Source organism: Schistocerca piceifrons, chromosome 10 (genome assembly GCF_021461385.2).
Source record: "Schistocerca piceifrons isolate TAMUIC-IGC-003096 chromosome 10, iqSchPice1.1, whole genome shotgun sequence".
Taxonomy (NCBI): domain Eukaryota; kingdom Metazoa; phylum Arthropoda; class Insecta; order Orthoptera; family Acrididae; genus Schistocerca; species Schistocerca piceifrons.
In genome coordinates, this window is record NC_060147.1 from 22,344,642 (window position 1) to 22,368,449 (window position 23,808).

At 38.5% G+C, this 23,808-nt stretch overlaps 1 protein-coding gene across 2 annotated transcripts in view; it reads left to right on the forward strand.

Moving 5' to 3' along the window:
- Positions 1-11,932, forward strand: part of LOC124719097 (haloacid dehalogenase-like hydrolase domain-containing protein 2) — a 38,376-nt gene extending 26,444 nt beyond the window's left edge. For both annotated transcript variants that reach the window (XM_047244791.1, XM_047244790.1), the window contains one exon: positions 11,432-11,932. In XM_047244791.1, the coding sequence (XP_047100747.1) occupies positions 11,432-11,605 (174 nt within the window). In that variant the 3' untranslated portion in view covers positions 11,606-11,932. The remainder of the gene's footprint in view (positions 1-11,431) is intronic.
- The last annotated feature ends 11,876 nt before the right edge of the window (positions 11,933-23,808 follow it).

The window sequence follows — 23,808 nt, forward strand, 5'->3', positions numbered from 1 at the left end:
AATGTGAAACATACATGATAAAGAGTTCAGGCAAGAAGAAAATAGCTTTTGAAATTTAATGTTACAGAAGAGTTGACTGGGTAGTTTGGTTAATTAAGGAAGAGGTACTGATCAAATTAGTGAGTAAAGAAATTTAATTAGAACTTGACTGAAAAAGAGGATCAGTTGATATTACACATCCTGAGACATGAAGGAATTGTCAGTTGGATAATAGAGAGAAGTGGATCAGGAGAGTAAAATTGTAGAGGGAAGCCAACAAGCGATGATTACTGCAAGCAGGTTGAAATGGATGGTGGATGCAAAGCTTAGAGAGATGGAGAAGCTTGCGCTGGACAGACTAAGGTGGAGAGCTGCAGCAAACTAATCTTCAAACTGAGGAACACAACAACAACCATCACTAATTAATTCCTTAAATACACAGTAAGATTTGCTTTACACCATCCATTTAAAAGGAATTGGCCTTAATGCTTATACTTTAAGTTAAACATTGACTGGATGAGTGCAGTCTTCCTCAAAAATTACTGCATGTAAGATACAGTTAAACCCTAATAAGAAAGCTGACTAATTTCCATGTAACAGGTTTGTCAACAGCTTTCAGTTAATCCCTTTCTGTTGATTTTGTCTTTCTTTTCCTCTATTTTTTTTTTTTTTTTTTTCAAAGTTAGTAAATGATTTTTCCCCATTAAACATTGCTAAAATAGTCAAAACTCCAATTCAAGAACAACAATTTAACTGCAGGAAAGAATACAATTTTATGACACTAGCTCATCAAGTTCCTTTGGTTTCATCTTGACACACACTCTTTTACATTAGAATTTTCTATAACAGTTGGCTGGTTTGCATTCGCTGTTTGGCAGCTGCTGCTGCCCTTCTGAACACACTGGGGTGACAACGTGTGCCTGTTGCATTGCAAAACTTGGGATGTTACACAGCATACTTGGCAGACCCAAGTCACAGTCCAGCACCCCCTGCAAAAGAATAAATACAATTCGCAAAAGTATCTTCCCACCTACATGTAACTTAATATGAGTAGCATACTCCATAATTATTTCTTTATCACTGTAGAGTAGTAAGCACTAATCAGTTATACTTAATTGTGGGACTGTTACCACTTGCTTATAGTTAATTTTTATGACTTTACACAGTGTTTTTGTATTTGATTACTTGTTTGAACTGTAAACATAATGAAAATGTGTGGTGTGTGTGTGCGCGCGCGCGCGCGCGCGTGTGTGTGTGTGTGTGTGTGTGTGTGTGTGTGTGTGTGTGTGTGTGTGTGTGTGTGTGTGTGTGTGTGTTTTACATGTAATTCCCTGTTGTTGAATGAACTGTTCTCATATTAACTGAGATAAGGAAAGGAAATGCATTCTGTTTACAAGAGATCAAGCATCGATGTTGCCTCTCTACCACTCAAATTCTGTTAGTAAAAGGGTGCACAAATTTTAACACCAAAAGGCTTTCGTATTCAAACAAATGTCACATATAATTACAAACTATTTAGGAAAGTTAATCCAACAGCAATAGAGAGTTTTTTGAACCTCATTAGTGAACGGGAGTGGCAGGATATTTATAGTGTTGATAACATAGATGACAAATATAATGCTTTCCTTAACACACTTCTAATGCTCTTTGAGAGTTGCTTACCATTAGAAAGTTCTAAACAGGGTATGAGCAGTAAAAGGCAGCCCAGGTGGCTGACTGGTGGGATAAGGATATCAGGTAGAACAAAGTGGGAATTATATAAAAATGTTAGAAGTAGTTACAATCAAGCTACAGTAGCCCATTCCAAACAGTACTATAAGGTGCTTAAAAATATTACTAGGGAGGCATGTGGTATGCAAATAGAATAGCTAATTCACAGGATAAAATTAAAAACATGGTTAGTTGTGAAGGAAGTGTCTGGTCAGCAGCCGAAGGTCCACGATATAAAGTCAGTTCGTAGTAAAAACATTTCTGTCACTGATAAATCAGATATATGTACAGTATTTAACAATCATTTTCTGAGCATTGCTGATGAATTAAATAAAAATTTAGCTTCTATAGTGAATCATATAACTCTCTTGGCATATGCCTTTCCGAGATTGATGTCTGAAATACTCCTCTGTGATACAGAGTCAATAATTAATTACTGAAGGCTAAGAACTCTCCTGGTTATGATGGAGTGTCTAGCAGAATATTAAAGTACTGTGCTGCACTTGTTAGCCCTGTATTTAGCCATATTTGTAATTTTTCCTTTAGGAATGGTCAGTTTCCTGAGCGATAAAGTACTCTGTAGTAAAGCTGCTTTATAAAAAGGGAGAAATGGGTAATGTAGACAATTTTAGACCTATTTCTATGCTATCAGTGTTTGCTGAAGTTATTCAAAAGGCTGTGTATGTTAGGATAATTGATCATTTTATATCACACGATTCGCTGTTAGATGTACAGTCCAGCTTTACAAGTCATTTAACAACTGAAACTGCTGTATTCTCTTTTCTCTGTGAGGTACTGGATGGGTTAAACAAAATGTTTTGAACACTAGGCATATTTTTTTTTATTTAACTAAGTCATTTGATTGCGTTGAACACAAAATATTGCTCCAGAATTTGGACCATTATGGAATACGGGGAGTAGCTCACAATTGGTTCACCTATTACTTTAGCAACAGACAGCAAAAGGTCATTATTCGTAGTGTTGAGAATGGCTGTGATGTGGGGTCTGAGTGGGTTATGGTCAAGGGGGGGGGGGGGGGGGTGCCCCAGGGATCTGTGTTGGGGCCACTCCTGTTCCTTATTTATACAAATGATATGCCCTCTAGTATTATGGGCAACTCTAAAATATTTCTGTTTGCTGATGACACTAGCTTGGTAGTAAAGGATGTTGTGTGCAACATTGGCTCAGTTTCAAATAGTGCAGTTCATGGCATAAGTTCATGGCTTGCAGAAAATAAACTAATGCTTAATCACAGTAAGACTCAGTTTTTACAGTTTCTGACACAAAATTCAACAAACGTTGACATTTTAATTTCATAGAATGGGCATATGATTAGTGAAACTGAACAGTTCAAATTTCTAGTTGTTCAAATAGATAGTAAACTGTCGTGGAAAGCCCACACTCAGGATCTTGTTCAAAGACTTAATGCTGTCGTTTTCACTATTCGAACAGTCTCTGAAGTGAGTGATCGTTCGACATGAAAATTGGTCTACTTTGCTTATTTTCATTTGCTTATATCATAAGGTATTATGCTTTGGGGTAACTCTTCCCATTCTAAAAGGATATTTTTGGCACAGAAACGGGTGGTTTGGGCAATAAGTGGTGTAAGTTCAGAAACCTCTTGTTGACCCCTGTTCATGAGTCTGGCTATTTTGACATTGGCCTCTCAATATATATATTCCTTACTATCATTTTGTATTAACAATATTAGCATATTCCCAAGAATAAGCAGCTTTCACTCAGTTAATACTCGGCGGAAATCAAACCTGCATTTGGATCGAACTTCCTTAACTCTTGTGCAGAAAGATGTGCAGTATACTGCTGCATCCATTTTCAATAAGCTACCACCAGAATTAAAAAATCTGAGCAGTAATCAACACACTTTCAAATTGAAACTGAATATTTTCTTCATGGGTCACTCCTTCTATTCTGTCCAGGAGTTCTTTGAAAAATTAAGCTGGTTCTTGTTGTATTGCTGCTTGTGTTTACTTAAACTTATGGCTCGACTTTTTCTGGGTTCATAAACATTTTATTTTTATCTGTTATTACTTTTATGTTGTAATTTCATGTACTGACACGTTCCATGACCTTGGAGATTTGCTCCTCAATTTAGTCCTGTGGACCATGACGTGTAAATAAAATAAAATAAATCTTTAGGGTCTTGTACCTCAGCTGGTAAAAAAAAGAACCTTCATGGAGTCACTCTGTCGATGTGTCTGTTATGACCACGTTTGAGGAACTAGTAGAGGTATCTAGTTGCAATTTATGTTAAATACTGAGCTATGTAGTCCCTTAGCCAGTACAATGAAAAGACGTGACCATTTATGTCACACATTTTGATACTCACATACTCAATCATCATAACCTATAGATGATTTACTCATAAACGTAAGTGTGCAGGAACCCTTAGAGCACAATTCCTACTTGCACGTGTCCATTTTTTTCTTGCACTGTGCCTTAGTGTATATTAGTTTCAGCACAAGCAGTGGACTAGCCTCTTTTAAGGTCTGTGATTTTCTGCTTCAAGGGACAAACTGTTCTCTTTAGGAATGTGCTCAGTCATTCACTATTAACACTTAATTGTGGTGGATAGCTACAATAGTTCAGTTGTAACATGTGTGCTATGCAATCAATTCCTGTACAAGTTTTGAGATGTATCCTGGTTTATCATTTACCAGTTTTGGAATGCACATTTATTGCACTGCCCCTAGTGGGCACACACCATGCCTTACTATTTGGTCCAAACCCAACATATGGTATTTCAAAGTACACTTCAGGACTTCAGTGTCAACACCCTTGGGTCGATGCGCACGCTCTGTAGTTTGCTGCAAACGTAACAGATGATACTCTGCAGTACATCCCAGATCTGCTGTTTGTTGCACCACCTCAAAGCTTCGAATCTGCATATTCTCTTCTTCAGATCTTTGCAATACCACAGTGCCACGGGGCTCGTACCCCTCAGAGAATTCAGTCAACAGAAACCCCTTCAGAGATGTGAGACAGTTCAAATTATAGATTGTCAAGCAGAAGCATCTGCTATAGCCAACTTCATTAAACTTCACTGATGATAAATCATGACTAGTGCTAATCTGCTTACAGAGATATTTATAAGAATTACTTTTGATTTTTGTATCTATACTAATCAGCCAAAACATTATTACCACCACCTGCTTAATAGCATATCGATCAACCTTCGAAATGCAGTACAACAGCAATTCTCTGCGATGTAGTTTCAGAAACCCATTAGTAGGTTTCCAGAGGTATTTGGCACCAGATGCCTATGTGTGTCACTCAATTTCTGTAAACTACGGTCTGGTGGTTCATGTTGACAGAGCTGGTGCCCGATAGCATCACAGATGTAATCTGTTGGTTCCAGATTAGGCAAATCTAGTAGCCAAGACATCAATGTGAGATCACTGTGAGTCACTTCAACCTAGTGTAGCACGATTCTGGCTTTGTGACACAAACAGTTACGCCACCACTGTTGAGAAGACATCAAGCACGAAGGGATACAGGTGGTCCACAATAATGTTCTCACAGTCTGCAGTTGTCACTGTGCCTTCGATTACAACCCTCGAGTCCCGTGGAAGCAGAGGGGACCCCATAACACAGTACTGCCTCCACGGCGCAGTACATGTTTCGAGTGGCCATTCGCTTGGACGGTGACATACCTGGACACGACCATCGACCCAGTGTAACGAGAAATGTAGTTTGTCTGATGAGGGAATACATTTCCATCGATCCAGTGTCCGATCACAGTGAACCTGTTGCCACTGAAGTCGTGACTGACAATGTTGTCAGATCAGTGTGGGATCACGTAGCGATCATCTGCTGCAGAGCCCCCGTTCAACAGTGTGCAGTGAATGATGTGCTCTGGAACACTTATCCCTGCTCAACCATTATCCTCTACTGTCAGATTACCACAGATCACTGCCTAACCTGCATCACAGAGTGAGCAAACCTCTAGCCTCCACATTCTGTGATGAAACTTGGACATCTGACGTCTTGTTCCCTTTCTCGGAGTTTCACCCTCCTTCGATCACTTTCTGCAGTAGCATGCGAACAGCTGGCCAGTTGTTCCATTTTTTAGATGCTCCTCCCCAGGTTTCTGACCTTTTTGATCTGCACTTTGTGAAAGTGGGTTATGTCAGTGGCTTTCCCCGTTTGCGGCCTGTATCATTGCTAAAATTATACTCCATTCATCACTGCTCCACTTGTATCCTTTCCTTACCGTGTCGCATTCCAGCAACACCACCAGGCACTGTTCAGCCTCGTGATAGTGTTTATAATATTAATATAATAGAGGGAAACATTCCACGTGAGAAAAATATGTCTTAAAAACAAAGATGATGCAACTTACCAAACGAAAGTGTCGGTATATTGATAGAGACACTAACAAACTCAAACACACACACAAAATTCAAGCTTTCACAACCCACGGTTGCTTCATCAGGAAAGAGGGAAGGAGAGGGAAAGACGAAAGGATGTGGGTTTTAAGGGAGAGGGAAAGGAGTCATTCCAATCCCAGGAGCGGAAAGACTTACCTTAGGGGAAAAAAGGACAGGTATACACTCGCACACACACACACACACACACACACACACACACACACACACACACACACATCCATCCGCACATATACAGACACAAGCAGACATCTGGTGCACATATACAGACACAAGCAGACATCTGTGTTAGTATCTCTATCAACATACCAACGCTTTCGTTTGGTAAGTTACATCATCTTTGTTTTTAGATATGTTTATAATATTAGAGTGGTGCATAAGCTCATAGCGTTTCTGTTTTACATGTTGGTATTCCTGTTCCTATGGGTTTATTTATTGATTGTCATTTTTTATTTGTAGTTCACCGTTGCTATTTGAGTTCACATATTGTCATTTCATCATTTGGAGATAATGGGTGGAGCTGTGGATGCTAGAAAATGGAGTGCCAACTGGAGAAATCAGAACATTTCCGGCATATTCTCCTGTTTGAGTTCAGTAGAGGAGTGACAGCAGTGGAGGCAGCCAGAAACTTTTGCATCATGTATGGGGATAATGCCATTGGGTAGAGCACAGCAAGAAAATGTTTTAAGGAGGATTGTTTTTACATTAGTAACTATCCACTTTCAGGGAGGACATCTGGGTTCACTGAAGATCGACTAAACGCATTAATCCGCAATGATCCACATCAGAACCGTGACCATTCTGTCATCGTGTGACATTTGCACACAATGGGCAAGGGTCAAAACTTGGGTGTATGGGTAGTGCATGCTCTAAACCAAAATCACAGAAATCAATGGGTGGCCATATGTGCATCTCTGCTTTGTCATTATCAATTGGCTCGTGAACAAAACCAGACCATTCTTATACTGTATCATTACTGGTGACCACAAATGGTGTCTTTATGCTTGAGCCCAAGCAAAACAGCAACCCCCATAAAAACAGCTGCCACGAAAGATAGTGTTATGCATTTGGTGAAACAGCGGCGATGTAGTGTACTACAAATTGCTTCCCTGTGGTGTAACTGTCACTGCTGACATGTACTGTCAACAGCAGAGACGTCTTGCAGATGCAGTTCAAGAACAACAAGCAGGAAGACTATATGGAGTGATGCTACTCCACAATAACACTCGTCCACATTCTGCTAGACTGACAAAAAGCTCTATACGGGAGTTGGGTTGGGAAGTCATTCCACACCCACCTTACTCAGCTGATATTGTGCCTAGATTTTCATCTTTTCTGCTCTCAATCGAACAACCTTCAAGGAACTTCCTTTCCGAATGCAAATGTGCTCCAAACAGAGTTCTTTGTCTAAAAACTGCGTGATTTCTAGAGTTGTGGAATTGAAAATTTACGCTAATGTTGGCAGATTGTTGTAAATAGTGAAGGAGAATATATTGTTGATGACAATAGCCTCTATTTTGTTTATTAAACTTACGGAAAAATGGTATGGACATGTGTGCCAACCTAATATTTTGTCACAGTGTATGTATATTGGGAGGAAAGCAGCTAGTTTGAAAAAAGCAATTTCTCCTGCTCTTATCAACTCAGTCATTGTCTGTGTCTAAGCATTTCCATACCTTAAAAACAAAGATGATGTGACTTACCAAACGAAAGTGCTGGCAGGTCGATAGACACACAAACATACACACAAAATTCAAGCTTTCGCAACAAACTGTTGCCTCATCAGAAAAGAGGGAAGGAGAGGGAAAGACGAAAGGATGTGGGTTTTAAGGGAGAGGGTAAGGAGTCATTCCAATCCCGGGAGCGGAAAGACACCTTAGGGGGGAAAAGAGGACAGGTATACACTCGCGCGCGCACACACACACACACACACACACACACACACACACACACATATTCATCCACACATATACAGACACAAGCAGACATATTTAAAGACCATATTTTCACAACAAACTGTTGCCTCATCAGGAAAGAAGGAAGGAGAGGGAAAGACAAAAGGATGTGGGTTTTAAGGGAGAGGGTAAGGAGTCATTCCAATCCCGGGAGCGGAAAGACTTACCTTAGGGGGAAAAAAGGACAGGTATACACTCGCGCGCGCGCACACACACACACACACACACACACACACACACACAGACACGAGCAGACATATTTAACGACCAAGAACGCTGTCAGCTACGGGCCAAACCTGAACTCCCCTAACTAAATTTTAGAGGTTACTCATGGATATTATCTGATGTTTTGGCATGAGCTACCGGCGGCTTTTTACAGAATCATTGCATTTTGTTTGATTTCTTGTTGCAATTAGTCTTTGTAGATACTGGGTGATCAAAAAGTCAGTATACATTTCAAAACTTAATAAACCATGGAATAATGTAGATAGAGAGGTAAAAATTGACACACATGCTTGGAATGACATGGGGTTTTATTAGAACAAAAAAAAAAACAAAGCTCACAAAAGTCCGACAGATCACTCTGGACAGCAAAACTGCTACCGTGACAGGTGAGAGGTACGCCGATATGTTACAGAATTGCATCATCCCCAGCCTGGCTGATATACACCTGCTGGAACGTACAATGTTTATGCAGGATGACGCTCCACCCCATATTGCTAGACGCGTGAAAGATCTCTTGCGCGCGTCGTTTGGTGATGATCGTGTGCTCAGTCGACCCTTTTGTCATGCTTGGCCTCCCAGGTCCCCAGACCTCAGTCCGTGCGATTATTGGCTTTGGGGTTACCTGAAGTCGCAAGTGTATCGTGATCGACCGACATCTCTAGGGATGCTGAAAGACAACATCCGACGCCAATGCCTCATCATGCTTTACAGCGCTGTTCACAACATTATTCCTCACCTACAGTTATTGTTGAGGAATGATGGTGGACATATTGAGCATTTCCTGTAAAGAACATCATCTTTGCTTTGTCTTACTTTGTTATGCTAATTATTTTTATTCTGATCAGATGAAGTGCCATCTGTCGGACGTTTTTTGAACTTTTGTATTTTTTTGGTTCTAATAAAACCCCATGTCATTCCAAGTATGTGTGTCAATTTGTACCTCTCTATCTACATTATTCCGTGATTTATTCAGTTTTCAAATTTATACTTACTTTTTGATCACCTGGTATATTGCATTGAAAATATCTGCACAGCAGTACAAATGTCAGTTGTATGCTGTACAGTTTTGTTTAGAAACATGTGTTTCATTTAGTAACAGTATTTGGCATTGACAAGAATAGTGTCCTCTTAACGTTTTGCCATCGAGCTTACTTTTGGTACTATCTGTTTCTGTCTCAGATTTGTTTTTCCAGCAGTGTTAGTTGTATATTTACAGTGATACACAGTTGTACAAATGGATTTACTGATGAAGAGGTGATCAAAAAGTTTCCATTTGAGAGCATTCGTGTAGTGTATATGCAACGTAGCACAACTCTGATACGGTTATATAACTACCAACATGTAGGCAAGGGATTAGTGTAGCATTCGTGTTTTTCTGACTGCATGCAGTAAATGCAGAAGTGTGAACTAAGGTGGAATTATTACCAAATGGGACCAGCGTGCTGTTATTCTTTTCGTGGCTGCTGAAAAGCAAACACACAGACATTCATTGGAGAATGACGAATGTGTACGAGGCAACATGTCTGTACTGTTGAGGACTAGGGGTGCTGCTGCTTCATGATAACACATGTCCTCACATTGCAAAAGTCATAACACAGACGTGATAGCAATTCAAGTGGGATACACTCTAGCACACGCTCTTTAGTCCTGATCACTCCCCATGTGACTATCATACCTTTGATCTCTTAAAAAAGGCCTTCACGGGTCAACGATCCCACTCAGACGAGGTTATGCAGCGGGCAGTTATGGACTTCTTCATATAACAGGACATGGTGTTTTACCAAATGGGTAACTTCATTGTGGTGCTTTGGTGGGATGATTGAGTCAGTGCTCATGGCAATCTTGTCTGATGGGCATACCGATTCTGGACTGTATGGCCTCAGGACAGCAACTTTTTGCTTGCCCCTTATAGCTTGTGCACAGATTCATCAAATGCAATGGTAGTGTGGCACAATAAATAAACCAAATAATTTATAAATACATTACTATCTGCAGGAGTTGACATGTCCCTTATATCAAAATACTCTGTAAATATCTCTGAAAAATATCTGAAATTTCATCGATGAAATTCTGGTGCACCCTTTATCCTGTCAAATTCGAGATCTGTTAAATGCAAACATTATAGTTGTGGGGATGTTGCATCCCTGAGTCCAAATGTTCAGATAAATTGTAGAAGTAGTGGCACTGAGGTATTGTTTTACTTTGTTTGTCAATATCTGTCACCTGTAATATGTTGTACATCTGTGTACCAGTATATAAAATTCCTGTTTCAAGCTTAGAAAGGAACACACAGTCTGTACGGAAATTATATATACTTCTAGTTGTGAATTGCACAATTCATCGTAAATTCACTCTTGGTATTAAACACAAATACCATTCTGCAAGATGTTTTGTTATCAGTTTTACACAATATCCTCTCTACCAGGCTTCCGTGGAAAATATATTTTTTTCATTTTAATCAAACAATTGGACATCCAGGATGAAATGTAACAATATTATGAAAAGGAAAGTTGCTACTCACCATATAGTGTAGATGCTGAGTTGCAGATAGGCACAACAAAAAGACTGTCACAAATAAAGCTTTTGGTCAGTAAGGCCTTTGTCAAAAATGAGACACCCCCACACACACACAAACACAACTCTCAGACGCATGGCTGCAGTCTCAGGCAACTGAAGCCACACTCACGTTAGCTGCATTGCCCCAGAACATTATACCACATGGCGGGAGTGAATGGGTATGCAAGGAATGCTCGCAGTTCTGTCTGCAGATCAGTACATTGAGATAACTTTGTAAGTGTAAAGTAAGCAGAACTTAGCTGTTTTTGAGTTAACTTACCCATGCACTGGTAGTACCTCAACATATTATGCTCCTGGATTCCCAGGAACTTCACATGTTGAGATTCATCCAGTGCATGTATCTGCTGATCTTTCCTTCTGTAAACCATGGATGTAACAGAGGATGACTTAATATCAGCCTCATGGATTTTACTAAAACATTGAAACACCTTTGACTGCAGCTGTGTGACCTAGTAATAAAGAGACTAGATCTGTTATGAATTACAGAGGTATCTAGTTAAAATAGTTTTAACTTGTTACAGTCCTTCACTGCAGCATATACTTTACTAATAAGAAAAATATGTTACTCTGTCTCCACAGGATGTCCGAGACGATATTGACGGTGCCCAGCAAGTCGGTATTCGTGGCTACCTCGTGCAGACGGGAAAATACCGCCCTGGAGACGAGACGACTATAAACCCACCACCACATTCTGTAGTGCCCAGTTTTGCAGAAGCTGTCGAGAAGATTCTGGCTGATGCTGCTGCTTCTTAGCCACCTGAGAAACTGAAGACACGTCTCAAATGCGTAACCTATAATTGCGTCTCAGGTGCATCACTATTGACGCAGTTCAGTGGATATGATGATACCGTAAGTAGTGGAAGATTGGTGTTAAGTGTGATATACCAGTGATTTTTGCTACAAGAAATAAATGCAAATGAGTGGAAGCACACGTGCTCTATTTTACCTGACACTCAGTACTGAATGTCTGGATAATGTTGTATATTCATCCTGTAGCAGAACTGTTATGTTGCCAATGAAAACATACTATTTCTTAAAAGCAATGTGTTAGTAAGAAATATACAGATTATATTCTCTAAATGTGTTATAGCCTGTTGTCGATAAGAAAACTTGGAACCTAACTTCCTTGTAAATTACTCCTAAATAATACGAAATATAAATCTATGATAAAGAACTCCAGCTCACAAAGTTTGTACCCCATTTTAAGCAACTGGCAAGAAAAATTGTAGAATATATTACTATTGAAAACTTGCAGCAATGTGCCAGTCGGTACGGACAGTACACGATGCTTCAGTTTCAGGAAAGCCTGCTCTCTGTTGTTCTCTGCTTTAAATATTTCAGCTTTCATTCATCATTTGAGGGGCAGTCATTTGCTATAGGAGTATGTACAATTCTGGAATTGATTCCTCTTCAGCCTAATGAGCTGTGTTTCTGAAGATGCCTTCTCTCCCCACTGAGACAGCAGTGGTTTTAACGTACGGCCTTACAAATCCTTGATTCATTGTGCAGAATTGGCAAGAAAAGTAATACATGAAAAACAGTGACTGCTAGAAGGGAGAGGCTGGTGGGATATATGTTAAGGCATAAGGGAATAACTAGAGAGTCATGTAGAAGGTAAAAGCTGTAGGCAGGTGTAAATGCTGCTCTGAGATGAAGGAGTTAGCAATACACAGAGGAATAAAGCCATTAGCTGCCAGTGAGCATTGCTTAAATCAATGGGGAAAGTTGCAAATTTGTGCCCTACCAGATTTTGAACCCGGGTTTCCTGCTTTCTAGGCAGACGCACTGACCGCTGTACTACCCAGATGCAGTCATCATCACAACTGTGTGGACTACCCAAGCACACCTCCCACGACACTCAAATTTTCAACTTATTCACACGCTACTGATGTACGGGAATTGCCAAATGTTGTAAGTAATGAAGGCAATGTGTGAGGGGCACTACATCTGCAGAGTGTGGTGTGCTAGGGTAGTCCATGCAGTTGCTATTACCACTGTGTCCAGATGGTGTAGTGCTCAGTGCATCTGCATAGTAAACAGGAGACCCAGCTTCAAATCCCAATTCCCAGTCTGGTAAAAAATTTCAACTTTCCATGTTGATGCAATACCCACTGGCAGCAAATGTCTTTAATTCTTGTGTGTTGATTCATAGTTGCTGCAGCATCAAAAATGGTGTTGTTCTTTTAGAGTGTCCAAAAGAATAGGTACCACATATAGAAGAGGTTGACATTGGAGAGAAAGTTGTGGTGGTCTACAACAGAGGACATCTGACACGTCTAATTTGATCTCTACTGGACCAGAACACCATAATATTCGTTTGGACATTAAGCTACATGGGAATGCTGGGAAATAAAATTACTGATAAATTTGGTTGCAGAAGCAACTACAGGAGAAAAACCAGAAGTACCTGATACATACTTACAGTTACAACTGAGGCACCAAATTTTGTAAATCGGGAATACACAATGGCAGTTGCGACTACCCTCAATTGAGTGAAGGCAATCGAGATGACCACTACTGCACTGTATCCTTTTCTCGAGGCCTCTCAGTAAGAAGCAATCATATTTTGTGTACTGTGTATTGGCTACTGATCCGCAAATTCCTTATACAGTGGGAGGACTGGCCCCAGTGGAACTGTGGTAACCTTTTGTCAGTAGTTTGTTTTGTTATTGGGTATTGCTCTTTGGCTATCTTGAGATGAACCATCCCCACCCCTGACACATGCAAACGATGGTATAGCCACTGAATGAGTGCTACATTTTATGAGGCAAAGTGGCCATTGTCACTCTTTGCCACTTGTGTCACTCCCAGAGGTGGCCTTAAGGGATCGCCTCTCAATGTAATGTACGCCCCAGTTAGTCTCCACCTGTTTTTTGCTCTGTCATTGTACACTATGAACATTTTTTAATTTTATAAAGCCTCTAGTTCTTAAAAGACTTTAGTTTCTCATCCCATTTTAGACAAAATGAATTTTGTACAGAGATATTTTTCCCCATGGCCTCCAGGTGTGACTGTTTCCACACCAGCACCCTTATCTTTTTTTCCTCTTTCTATCTTTCTCAAACTGCTACCATTTCTACTTAGCTGTGTATTAATTACAAATTTTAGTCACAACAAAGAGGTCAGAGAACCTGTAGCAGACCAATTTTATTTTTCTAATTTCACATCAAAATTTTACCTGAAATTCCTGAGGAATGAGAGATTGATAACCATGCTATTTAGTGACATTTAATTGATAATCATAATCATCATCATCATCGTCTGTCAGAACTACTGTCTCGTATGTTTCCAAGTCTGTCCCAGAAGCGCAGCATTTGAGAAGCTATCTGGTGCAGTACGCAAACCATAGTGCAATCATTTCGTCGTCTTTAGTAATAAATTCTCCTGCTGTGCTCCAAAAAATGGTAGGCCTATCTACAAAAGATCAAAGCGTGCACCATCTGAAAGAAAAGCCTGTTATTAAGCAAAATGTGGAACCTACACAATAGAGACCGTGTAAAATAAAGTGTGCAGATATCGTAAATAGTGTTTCTTCTTCAGTAATAGCTCAAAAAAACAAATTCGATATCCTACTACAAAACGATGGTCATTGTGAAAAACAAACTTCTGCTGCATACAATAAATTTGCTCCCAAGACCGCAAAGTTAACACAGGTTCATAGTTACCAAAAAAGGTTACCGAATGTGTAAAAACAGAATATATCTACACAGCAAAAACACGTTTCAAAACCTTCTAGCCCCAAATCTGTGATGAACAAAAAAATTTGTGTGCTTGGTGACAGTCATGGATGTGGAATTTCAGCACTATTGAAAGATAAATGTAATTTAATGGTAACAGGTTTTGTGAAGCCAGGAGCGCAGTTTTGTGAGGTAAATAAACTAACAAACTCTACTGATGTATCTCACTTAAGTAATTGTGATTTTGTCGTGCTTGTAGGTGGTTCAAACGATATATATAGGAATGAAACAAAAGGGTTTGCAAAAGAAGTGAAGGAATGCTTAAACAACCTATTACATACAAATGTACTCGTTGTTAACATTCCTCATCGTTATGATTTGCCCTCCTGGTCCTGTGTCAACCAAGAAATTTACATTGCAAACAAACTGATATCAGAAATATGTTCTACATTTCATAACGTAGAGTTAATTGATACATACAATTTAGGAAGAAGATTTCATACAGCTCATGGACTACATTTAAATATGTTAGGAAAAGACCAAATAGTAGAAAAACTCCGAAATCATATCCTGAAGAAATCAGCCCCAAGGATCAAGATCGCCAAACAACCACAAATTACAAAATGGTTTAGGCCAAAAACAGAAGCTTTGATGGAAGCAGAACTGTGTCAACCACTCAAAACCATCTCTGCTACTGAAAATTGTGTGCAAGAAGCCACACACAAAAATGATATCTTGGCCAATTTTTTAGGGTTAGTGCTATGTCAGAAATACCTTTAGAAAAGAAATTAATTAAACCCTTAACTGAAAAGTCACAAAGTCCATCATTTCTTGTATTGCACCATAATGTCCAGTCATTCAGAAATAAGATTCAAATGCTGGAAGTGTTACTTCAGTCTCAAATAAATCCAGATGTAATATGTATTACCGAACACTGGCTGTCTAAAGAAGAAATTCAGTCAACCTCTATTCCAAGGTACTCATTAACAAGCTTTTATTGTAGGAATTTCTCCACACATGGCGGTACTGCTATATTGGTAAAGGACCAGATAAAATTCAGTGAGGTAGGTCTAAATGAACAGACTGCATTATCTGAAGATAAGGAATTTGAGCTTTCTATGGTTAAGCTGCATGAACTAAACTATATAATTATAAATGTATACAGAGCACCAAGTAGTAATATTCCAAATTTTATGACCAAATTAGAAGTTCTGCTGAATAGTGTCAGCTCATTAAATATGAGAATAATACTTTGTGGCGATTTTAACATTGATTTATCAAAAAACAGTAATGCTAAACTTGATTTGTTAAACATGACCAAATCCTTTAATATGATCGCCGCAATACACTCTCCAACAAGATCAACAGAGCATACTGATTCAATAATTGATCAAATCTTCATAACTGATACTGGTTACAAATTCACTGGCGAAGTATGAGCATGGGATATAGTGACCATGATGCTCAGCTACTGACCGTTGACATGGAAAATAGTAAAATCAGCCCCAAAAAAGTATTTCAAAGAAGAAACTTTTCAGATTGCAATATTAGGATTTTAAACTTCCTATTAGCTAAGGAAAATTGGGACAGTGTTTACATGCAAACAACTGTTGATAATATGTTCTTAAGCTTCCATAACACCTTCCTTTATTACTTTAATACAGCATTTCCTTTTGAAACAAAAACTTCAAGCAATCAAAATAGAAAGTCGTGGGTAACAAAAGGAATCAAAATTTCTAGTGAGAGAAACAGATTTGTCCAATATTGCTCCAAAAAATACATAGTCACTGAAGAATTTTCTGACTATTGTAAAGCCTATAAAAAAACTTATCTTAGAGTGATTAGACAGGCAAAACTTTTATGGAATGACAATTTCATGAGAAACTCTTCAAACAAACTGGAAGCTATGTGGAAAGTCATTAAAAAAGAAACTTGTAGTTCAACACCTAAAAAGGAAAACATTTCTCTAACACTTAATGACTCTAAGGTCACAGATCCATACACAGTTGTAAACAAGTTCAATGAATATTTCACCTCACTAGCAGAAGATCTCATTCAGGCAAACTGCAGGGTATCATTCTTCAATTCCACCAATACGTCAAACAGCACTAATGCTACAATGTTTGTTTATGAAACAAACCCTGATGAAATTATGAACATAATAAAATTGTTACACAATAAAATCTCTAGTGGCTATGATGAAGTACCTGACCTCATATTAAAGGTGTGTGCTCCCCATATAGTAAAGCCATTATCAACCATTTACAACCAATCATTAAAAACTGGCATTTTTCCAGATGCTCTCAAAATAGCTAAAGTCTCACCATTACTAAAGAAAGGTTCCCCTGATTTAGTATCCAATTATAGACCATTATCCATATTAAGCATCTTTTGAAAAATCCTGGAAAAACTCTTTTATGACAGGCTTATAAATTTCATAAAAAACCACGCACCAATCAGCATTCAACAACATGGTTTTAGTAAATCTTTATCCACCCAGACAGCAATTTTTGAATTGTTGGACCACATACTGAAATCAATTGACCAACATAATATAGCTGCAGGTATCTTCTTAGATCTCTCTAAAGCCTTTGACGTATTAGATCATAAAATACTGCTTGCTAAATTGGAAAGAAGAGGAATAAGAGGTGTGGCTCACAACTGGCTATGCTCTTACCTACAAAACTGCAGACAGAAGGTATCACTTCAATACGATATTAATGTACAGAATAAAATAAATAACACAGTTTTCCTCTCGGAGGAAAGAACAATAAGATATGGTGTTCCCCAGGGTTCTGTTCTAGGGCCATTACTTTTCCTCATTTACATAGATGATCTTGTTGAACGTATGAGCCCACAAAAAACTATCCTGTTTGCTGATGATACAAGCATAGTGTTGACTGGATCTAGCCCTGAATCCCTTCAGACAATATCTGATAACTCTATGAAAAAACTTTCTGAGTGGTTTAACAAAAATGGCCTAATTGTTAATGGCGGGAAAACTGTATGTATCAACTTCCATCTAATTCCCACATCCAATCAAAAAACTATCCAAGTAAAGTTAAATAATGATAAAATTGAAAATGTAAATGCAACAAAATTTTTGGGTCTATGGGTCCAACAAAATTTAAAATGGGACACACATATAAACAACTTATCAAAGAAACTCTCATCATTGTGCTATGGACTAAGAATACTAAAATCTACTACAAGTAAATCCACACTAATGCAAGCATACCATGCGCAGTTCCACTCATTGCTCCGCTATGGAATCATCTTTTGGGGAAATTCAACTCACAGCACAAATATATTTAAACTACAAAAAAGAGCACTGAGGATAATCTGTGGCCTCAAAAAGCCGGAATCCTGTAAATGTCAATTTATAAAACTTAATGTTCTAAGCATCCCATCCCTATTCATTCAAGAAACAATCATATTCACCAGGGAATGCCTCTCAAGAACAGGCAAATTAATCCAAAACAATGATATACACGCTCATTATACCAGAGGGCAATCTAATATCCATCAAATTTTTTCAAGGACATCATCATACCAAAAATATATAACTCATCTGGGTGTCGTATTGCACAATAAAATTCCAGAACAAATAAAAACTGCTCCAGATCCAATATTTAAAAATAAACTAAAGGAATTTCTGACAAAGCACTGTTTCTATTCAGAATTCCTGGAAATGAAAAATTATAAAGTTCCTTTGTAAAATACTGTGATTAGAGTAAAACATTCTGTAGGCAAAATAATAACCTAATTTCTACTATACACAACTATGTTTCAGTTTCACTTCCCAAAATTTTTTAACTCGCTTTTTGAATGTACAAGTACACATTCTATTAGTATTAAAACTTAATTGTCTGTGAAATCTCAATGTTAATTTCATGTTTAATGTAGTTTTTAAATGACATTGTCCTTCTGTTGTTTTTCCAGATGACATTTTCACTATTCTGTAATCTCAGTGATTATTTGTATAAATTTAAAGTAGCACTACATTGCCTACATGTTTCTTAGTTCCCCATGTAAATTGTTTGTATTCTCTGTATGTGAAGTTACTATATTCATCAATGAACAATTTTGTGTACATTTTTTTAAATGGCAGTCCATTGCCTATTTTTTTTCTCCAAACTACATATTTGTTAAGAAAAATGACTTGTCCTATATCATGTGTACTTTGTACAATATGTGATCCACAGGATAAATAAATAAATACAAATACAAATACTTATTGAGGTCTGTGGCTTTGGCTTAATTACACTTCTGTGTGTGTGACCACTTCACCCTCTCTTTTTGAATTATGCTTACAGTAATGTGGTACTAACATGTGTCCATCTAGGTGTGAGTATTCAATTTCTGTGACTTCCTAACAATGTTCTTTTTGAGAGAATCATACGTCACTCATACTGGAGAAGTCAGTGATTTTGAAATGCTTTTTAAACATTATTTGTTTTTGGGCACAATCACTTAAAAGTTTTGGATGTTTCCAGATCATATGAAAGAAATATTAGTTCACTCCCAAACACTACTACTTCCTTCTTTTGACTTGAAACCAGTAATTTCTTGTTGAAATTATGTGTCCATTTGGCAGAAAATAAATTATTTGTAAATATTATATTTCATTATGCATAGCAAGTCTGTAGAAATATCTTTCAGTTTTTTTCAGAAATCTATACTGATATGAGAAGGTCATCCATCTTATTTAACAGACTCCATAGGTGTAGCAAAACATTTTAAATGTATTATGATTGTTACTCTTTGTGCTGTCCAAACAGTCGTTTAGTTTTTCTCTATTTTGCTGATTGTGTTATTAAGAACCTCTGTCTTTGGAGAACATTTATGTTAAAAAAAATGCCTTGAAAAAATACTGGAAATCACAGGGATTGGATAGCTAGTGCTGTAGTTACAATGAATGCTTTTGACACAAGTAACTCTTACCAGTATCTGAGATATAGACCGTGCCATGTCTGATGCAACCATGAGTGGTGATCACCCCTGTGTGCGATTGCCCCACTCTTCTGGTGTTTGCGACTCCGTGTGTTCTGTGCTAGTTCACACTCCTCCTCCCCCATGACTGCTTCAAGCAATGGGGCGTTTGTGATCTTTTTAAACATCTGATTACTGCTAGGTGTAACTTGAAATTTCTTCCCTGAGTTGTCATGCTCTTCTTGAACTTCTTAGGTTTCCAGAAGAGGAGGAAATTGCTGGGTGCCAGTAACTATGGCAGATGTGGTAAAACTTTGTGCCCTAAGTCTTAACAGATAACCAGAAATTCTCAAGCAGTGTGAGTAGGTGGATTGTAGTGTAGGAATCAAATACCTTTTGCAGTCATTTCTAATATCAGCTTCTCGGTTGAAGGTCACAGACTATTGAGAATATCCTACACTAATACTGACATCTCAATCCTAGCTTCTAATCTGTTTCATTTGTTATTGTACAGCATGGCAGCTACTAACTCTGCGCAAATCCAATAACACAAATGTCCTGGCACTTAAAATGTCTGAACAATGATATTAAGCATTATGAGAATACACTCTAAAGGAGTTTATAGCCATCAGCAAATACACTTTCAAGTGACCTTATTGTGTTGAATGTAAATTTCCAAATAGACACACCATCTGAGCCAAGTAGAACAGAGCTGACACTGCCATTTTCATAATAAAGAGTGGGGGGGGGGGGGGGGGTCAGGGACAAAGTTACACAGTGCTGTCTGATAGGATCAAAGTTTCCAACAACTCACTAGAAACCTTACTTCAAAAGTAAATCTACTCCACAACATAGTCAGGAGTGAATGCAGATGTGCTATGTGATGCTGCAGTTTCAGTTTTGTAGTCAGCTGCTGAACAGTGTAGCTGTGCAATGGAAAATAATACACATACAAATAAGATAGATGTACAGAGTGTCCCAAAAAGAATGACCCAATTTTAAATATAATTATTTATTAAGAAGAAGGGCTTAACACTAACAAATTGCATACTAAATTACTCAGAAAAGACAGAAGTTTATAAAAATCCATGATAAATGTTCAATACATCCTCCATTGGCTGCACGGATGACATCTAGTTGATAGCCAAATTCATCCCAAACTGAGCGTAAGGTGTCTTCTGCCACTGAAGCTACAGCAGCTGATATTCTGGTTTCTAGTTCATCAATGTCACGAGGTAAGGGAGGAACGTAAACACATTGTTTAACATATCCCCACATGAAGAAATCACATGGTGTTAAGTCAGGGGACCTAGGACGCCAAGAGTGTAAAGCCTGGTCTCACGGTCCTGCACACCCTATCCAACGTTGAGGCCCATTGGCATTGAGGAAACTGCGCACGTTATTGTGCCAGTCTGGTGGTGCTCCATCTTGCTGATAGATGAAATTGTCAGAGTCAAGTTGTGGAAGTAACCAGTTCTGTAGCATTGCAAGATATGATTGTCCTGTTATGGTTTCTTCCTTGAAAAAGTAGGGTCCATAAAACTTGCTTTGCTAAACAGCACAAAAAAACATTCACTTTTGGTGAATCACATTCATGTTCAATTGTTTCATGAGGATTTTCGAGCCCCCATATATGCTAATATGGAAAGTTGCCTCATCGCTGAATATTAACTGTGACATAAAAGTGTCACCTTCCAAGTCCTGTAGAATAGCACTGCTAAAGTCCAACTTGCTTCACTTTGTCAGTATCTCTAAAAGCTTGTACCAGTTGTAATTGGTATGGTTTGAGGGCTAAACAGCGCCGTAACACATGCCACACTGTCATGCACAGTAACGCAAGTTCTCAGCTAGCACGACGTGCAGACTTGTGGGGGCTCCGCTCAAATCCTCATCGGATTTGTTCCACTGTTTGTTCAGGAACGTGTAGCCGGCCAGGCCTTTTGCCTTTACAGATGCACCCTGTTTCTTCAAACTGTTTATACCACCATTGAATGTTCTTAGGTGATGGTGGTTTAGCACGAAATCGAATACGAAATGCCCGCTGAACTGCGATCACTGATTGAGTACGACTAAATTCAATAACACAATATACCTTCTGGTGCGCGGACGCCATATTGCGTGAGACTGGCTGCCTGCTCCAGGTCAGCGCTCGTAGTGATGTCTAGCGGTATTTTCTGAAACTCTAGAGCATGCCGATTACATCTAGTGCTGTTTCGGTTACCTAGTGACATTTTTCCCAATATTACTACAAGTTAAAATCAGGTCATTCTTTTTGGGACACCCTGTATATCTGAATGAGGACCATTACTGGTCTGCCAGATCATCTCCCATTCAGTGACTGCCTGCTCTGTCCTGCTCTTTCAGATCTCAGAATAGAATCTGCCAAGACATCAATTATTAAGAAAACAAGAGCCCTGCAAGAACTGAGTCCTAAAAGGCACTTTCTAGGATCCACCAGCTGTACGTCTGAAGTCATGCAAGCCATATTGGGTTGATCATTGAATTGCAGATGTTTTTATTGTTACTGACAAGTGGAGGAAATGCTGAAATGAACATCCACTTCCAGAATGTCCACCTAATCAAAAATTCCACAAAAAAGGTTGCAGGATTTGATCTCCCCAACACAAATGGTCATACCTGAACCGTATTGGAACCGGTTGAGGAAGATGTGGGCATATCTCAGGGAAGTGCAGTTATTTTGAAAGTGCTGAGTGTTACTGTGGTTCAGAGGGATACACATATTGTGGAGAACTGCTTGTTTAGTGCTTTTAAGAGAGGTATGAAAGATTTGCATGAAGTGAAAATAAAATGAGACAAGAACATCATAGAAACTTAAACCGTATTCTGTATTAACAGTGAATTACTGCCTGCTGTTATTCATTTTTGTGCTATCTGAATTTAGTAGAGTAAATTAGAAAGGGAACTGCTAATTTGAAACAAAAATAGCTGCCTCCTCAGTTTTACTATAATATAGTTGTGGTTTACCTGCTATTGGCAGCTTAATACTTGCCTTATTCCCATGGAATTTTTCAGAGAAAAAATTTTTTACATCTGTAAATACTGACTCCTATTGACAGTATGTTACTGTCATACAGCTTTATAACAGACACTGCTAAATATTGTTTAGCTAACAGGTATTTTCAGTCCCTGAATCTAGATACTTACATAATTTGTAGAAAGAGTGGCTAATGAGGAATGTTTGTATTTTCTTTCGAATTGGTAGAGATTCCCAATTTTTGCTTTATGTTAAACTTGTTGAACTCCTTATGAGAACAGTACATAAATGTATTATGAATCCTAGACAAGGAGTTAAAATGTACCTGAAAATTATATTAGTGTCTTTTATTCTGACTGTGTATATCACAGATCAATTAAAACTGATTTTTATCTTCAGTAGCATGAACCATTAATGAGTAAATTGTGATCAGAATTCCTTAAAAAAGCTTCTCACCAAACAGTGGCAGGAGAAAACTCATACGAGGGTATTCCCATAAGTACCTGGCCTGACCAAGAGATGGCAGTCGTTGTTGAAAAATATATCTGGATTAGAAAGTATATGATCTATGAAGCACATGCTTCAAGTTTGAAGACACCACATTGCTTAGTATTTGTTTGGCAGCCACCAACAGTGAAATTGTGATTGAACTTGTGAAAATGGAGAAAACTGGCCATTGTTATGTGATACTTTTTTTTTTTTTTAAAGGCCTTGCACAACCATTATTAAAGCTGAGCTAGATTCTACTTTGGGAGGGTCTGCTCCTTCATTAACAACAGTAAAATATTGAGTAGCTGAGTTTAAACGAGGCTGTATGATCTGCCAAGACGAGCATCACAGTGGTCGACGAAAAGAGGTGATGATTCCAATGGTGAAGAAAATCCATAAATCAGTACCGGATGATCGTCGACTGAAAGTGCATGAGCTAGCAGACATAGTAGGAATTTCAAAAAGTGTGGTACATTGCATCTGCATATTATCTGAAAATTTGGACATGAGAAAACTATGTGCAAGGTTCGTGCCGTGTTTGCTCACACACAAGCAAAAACAGTGTCATGAAGATGTTCCAGTTGAGTGTTTAGTGAAGTTTCGCAGCAACAGAGCTGATTTTTTGTGCTGTTTCATAACCATGGATGAAACATGAGCCCACCACTTTACTCCCAAGACAAATGAACAATTAAAACAATGGACATAAATTGGAGAACAGACTACAAAGAAGGCAAAGACCATTTCATCTGCAGACAAAGTCATGGCGTCGGTTTCTTGGGGTGTGCCTGGAATAATTTTCATTGACTACCTTGAAAGAGGAAAAACTATCAACAGTCAGTATTATGCGAGTTTATTGCGATGTT